General features: G+C 30.4%; 1 protein-coding gene across 1 annotated transcript; it reads right to left on the bottom strand.

Moving 5' to 3' along the window:
• Positions 1-394: 394 nt before the first annotated feature.
• On the bottom strand, positions 395-2733 carry LOC113386436 (ataxin-10). Its single transcript, XM_026624217.1, has 5 exons — positions 2554-2733; positions 1668-2488; positions 1395-1585; positions 1259-1322; positions 395-537 (listed from the first exon to the last, which is right to left on the bottom strand). The coding sequence occupies exons 1-5, from the start codon at positions 2688-2690 to the stop codon at positions 395-397; spliced, it is 1356 nt and encodes a 451-aa protein (XP_026480002.1). The 5' UTR covers positions 2691-2733.
• Positions 2734-4869: the final 2136 nt, after the last annotated feature.

Genomic DNA, 4869 nt, shown 5'->3' with positions numbered 1-4869 from the left:
TATATAAAAATATTATTTGCAAAGAAAAAAATATTAAAATTAATAATTGAAGGTTTTTTTTAATCGTTTGAATTGATTTTTTTTTCTAATAAGATTGCATATTTTGAAATTAAAAGTATTTATAATTAAATTAGATAAAATATGTTTACAGACTCCATTACTCTTGTCTTAACAAATAAAAATTATAAATAACTTTATAATAAATATTGCAATTTTTTTTCAAACATTTACCTTTATAATTTAGAATTTTAAAGTCGGAAAGGTTTTCCATTACTAATATAAATTGTGACTTAAATTTATTTTATGATGAAAGTAAATAAAAACTAAACAAATCTTCAAAATCATTTTTATTTAAAGAAATATTGAGTGCATTAAAAAAAATAATCAGAACATATTATTGGAAATTAACAATTCCAGCCTTTTCACAAAGATTAGTAAACTTAGAACTTTCTTTTCTCATTTCTAATATTATAGCTTGATTTTCTGGACAGTCTTCGCACATATTTCTAACAGCCAAAATAACCCATTGCATAATTACTAAAGACATAAATTAAGGAATATATATATATATATATATATATATATATATATATATATATACATGGTCTGTTCAAAAAGTACCCGGAATTTTCGTTTTTTCAAAAAAATATTTATTTATTCGTCTACATTAATGTGGTCCCCTTCAAAGTAGTCCCCCCCAGATATAATACACTTATGCCAGCGTTTTTTCCAATTTTCGAAGCACCCTTGATATTCACTTTTTGATATGTCCTTGAGCACTCTCAGCGATTCGGCCTTTATTTCTTCAATCGAGGAAAACCGCCGTCCTTTCATGGGTCTCTTCAACTTTGGGAATAGGAAAAAGTCACACGGAGCCATATCTGGTGAATTTTTGCACTTTGCAACACTTTATTTCATTTTTTACGCAAAATTTAATACAAATTCTTTGACTTTTCAATTCTTCCATTGTAAAAATCGCCGAGCTCAGAAAAACACGTCGAACCTTAGCGACTACCACAGACAAAGTGAACAGTGAATATAGCTGAAAATTTCATCATACTTTAGGGGCATGTATACCAACACAATAAAAAAAAAATTTTGACAATCAGACACTCCAGACTTGCGAAATTTAATTATTAGTAATTCCGGGTACTTTTTGAACAGACCTCGTATATACATATATATATATATATATATATATATATATATATATATAAAGATAGATACAAAAATATTTATAATACAAAGTAAAGGATACGTGGATTTCTTGCATCCATATTGCAACAATCTAGCAGGACTCCAACACAATCAATTTCACGGATCTATAAATACAAAAAAATGTATAAAACAAATATAGTAGGTTTAAGTTATAATTTACGTTAGTTTGTAAGTACCTGTTTTTGGTTAACAGGATTTTTATACATCAAATTCCCAAGCATTCGTATTAACTGTCCTTTGAATCCATAAGCAATGTGTGCCTCGATTTCGACATCAGTTCTACCAGGTGCTAAATCTGCTAAGCGTTGAATACTTGTGAAATGATTATCACTTTCTTTACCCATTGAGTGCATAGCTCGTAATAAAACTACAAGGTACAAAAATTGTTACGAGAAACGAATTTAAAATTAATGCATGTAATAAAATGCATGTGTATTTGGTATATTTACATGCACAATTAATGAATAACGACTTATCATCCTGGAAACAAGACTTGTAGGACTCCATTCCACTTGCAGATGCCAAAATATTCAGCAAACTTACAACCTCCTGTGGTTCAATACCTTCTACGTAAGTTGAGACAGTTTTTAGAATACAATCTGACTTAACTTTAAACTCATTAGCTAAAAATTGTAAATACGAAGGCGACAAAGTCCTTTCATCTTGTATCATATTTTTAGTGATTTCAAATATCAAAAGTTTCACTGTACTAGGAAGCTCATTATACAATTTTGATAACTGAGTGTCCCAGTTTGTGATGTAATACTCATATATAATCTCTGTGTACGGTATGTCTTTGGAAGAATTTGTTTCTAAGGTTTTTAAAATATAAATAACATGATTTTCAATCCTTGTTTTGTCTCCCAGTAACACATTGTATATAATCATTGCTGCAACGTTGGATAATTCAGCTGTTGAGTCTAGACAGTGCAAAATTTGTTTTTCAAAGTGATCCCAGACTAGTTGTTGTGTTTTTGAATTCTGTACAGTGTTATTGCCGATGAATTGCATAAGGGATAAATAACATTTTGGTGAGACATTTTTTTGGGTTTGTAAAAAGTCTAGCATTTTGCCTGCGGTTTGAAATACTGTGGTTTCGCAAGCTATATAGGTTTGAAGTTCTGGAGAGAAGGCTGACATGTTTCTTAGTACCCGATAACATTGTGCAGCTAATGCAAATAAATCATCGTTGGGTTCAGAAGAAATGTTTTGCAAAGTTTTATCCAACACTGTGGATACGAATGATATTTTTGATTTGCTTTCTTCATCCCTGTAAAAAATAAAATAACTAAATAAGTCTACCCCATGAGTCTACCTCCATGAGTCTATTATTACCTTAAACAATCGCCGGCCGTTTTCGGTGTCAAGTTTTCCTTAATTTCTTCGGTTAGATTAATATAATCACTATCTGCAAGTAGTTTTTCGAGTTTAGATAAATCAAAAGTGCTTTCACTATCTGCTGCACTTGCCATTTTCGTTTATTTCAATTAATAATGCAGTTTTTATTGCTTTTATTGTTTTGTTGTAAGTTCATAACCTCAAATATATGTAAAAGTTTTGACAGCTGCGTAAAAGAGTGTTGACACATTAGGGCCCTGTCACACAGTGGTGATAATCTGTTTGACAGAATGGCGCGATTTGAATATTTCAACAATTTTGTTACTGAATAAAATTTTTATTAATATATTTGCATTATAGTTTTATTTGGTTTTCGAATTAAGGCAAATTGCTGGAACTTTCCGTACCGAAAACTAAATTAATAAAAAGGGCTTTGCAAAACTGAAAAAATTAGATTTTTGAGAAATTTTGCAATTTTTGAACCAATTTTATTTTTTTGAAGAATTCGATTTTTTTGTATTTTTTCTAGGGTATGCTAAAATGTTCGGAAACCTATGAAACGTAAAGATATATAAAAATCACAGTGGAAAAGATTTGTTTGACAGAATTGCGTAATTTGAATATTCAGTGATTATGTTACAAAATTTTTGCTGTTTGCTGTTAAATTATGTTAATAATGTATTTAGATCGAATATTTTATTTTTTTACCATGGTATTTTAATAGGTTTTCGAATAAAGCAATAACTAGGTATAATAGTCTGATTTAAATAATATTTTATTTGAATAGTATCAATACGTATCAAATTTTTAATTGATATAAAAAAATAATTTTAATAAATATCAATATAAAATAAAAAAATGATTTAAATCGTGCAAATCACCGAAATAAAATCGATTCATACGCAAATGTTTGCATATCTTTACGTTTCAGAGGTTTCTGAACATTTTGGGATTTCTTAGAAAAAAATGAGCATGTGTGTGTTTGTGTATTTTTTTTTTTTGATTTACCAGACTAAATATTTTGTCTGCACTCATCCCTTAGCTTTTGTCCCCACGGAAATCATTACTTTGTGGAGGGAGGATCTAGAATGCTAAGATTTTATTTTTAACTTCCCGTAGGGTAAGTTATAGTAATCGTCCAAAAATCGAAATCAAAAATTTTTACATTTCTCGACGTTTTGAAGGTTTCTGAACATTTTGGCATACTTCAGAAAAAATGGATGTGTGTGTGTGTGTGTGTGTGTGTTTTGTATGTCCGCTTTTTTTCGTCCACGTTTTCGGGCGCACGGATCAACCGATTTGAATGGTTTAAAAAACATTCGATTCCTATTGATAGGGAGATGTGCTGATTAGTTTTTGGCAAAGGCAGGTCCAGCCGTTACGGAGATATGGAGCAAAGAGTGCAAAAAATAGAAAGCGAGTTTTTGAGAGAACGGATCAACCGATTTGAATGGTTTAAAAAACATTCGATTCCTATTGATAGGGAGATGTGCTGATTAGTTTTTGGCAAAGGTAGGCCCAGAGGTTTCGGAGATACAGAGCTAAATTTAAAAAAAATGGCTGTTTTTGAGAGAACTAAACGTCCGATTTAAATGATTCAAAGAACTTTCTGCTTTTTTCAACAAAATAATTGATTTTGGAAAAAAAAAATTTTTGTTTCTAATTTTTTTTTCCAAAAAATTTTTTTTGTAATTTTGGATTAAAAATTCAAAAAATCACCCAAGCTAAGCACAGTCTAAGCGCCACTCTGGTACAAATGTTTACCCATGTGCGTTTAGACTGTTTGTGTATTGGAGCACTTTTCCAATTTTGTGAAAATTATTGAAAAATGTGAAAATGCCGCCAAGCTGAGCACAGTATAAGTGAAAATGTCGCACAGAATTATTTGCAAATGCGTTTAGACTGTGACTATGCGGGAGCACTTTTTCAATTTTGTGTAAATTTGGCAACTATTTTTTTTTGGAATTTGATTCGAAATGAAATGACGATTGTTAATGTTATGGAGATGATAAATTGATTTATTTATAATTAACTTTCCATAGGGTAAGTAATCGCAAAAAAATCGAAAATGAAAATTTTTATATATCTTCACGTTTCAGAGGTTTCTGAATATGTTGGCATACCTTGGAGAAAATTGATGTATGTGTGTGTGTGTGTGTGTGCGTCCATGTGTGTGTATGTTCGGATACAAATTTTCGTCGACGATTTCGGGAACACGGATGAAGCAATTTGAATAATTCAAAAAACATTCGATTCGTATTGATAAGGAGACGTGCTGATTAGTTTTTGTCAAAGGCAGGTCTAGCCGTTCCG

The sequence above is a fragment of the Ctenocephalides felis genome, unplaced genomic scaffold, assembly GCF_003426905.1.
Source record: "Ctenocephalides felis isolate EL2017-DRISC unplaced genomic scaffold, ASM342690v1 CF-g0.4_SCAFFOLD_03571, whole genome shotgun sequence".
Lineage (NCBI taxonomy): Eukaryota > Metazoa > Arthropoda > Insecta > Siphonaptera > Pulicidae > Ctenocephalides > Ctenocephalides felis.
Note: the sequence above shows the minus strand (reverse complement) of the source record. Positions and strands in the feature narration are given on the sequence as shown.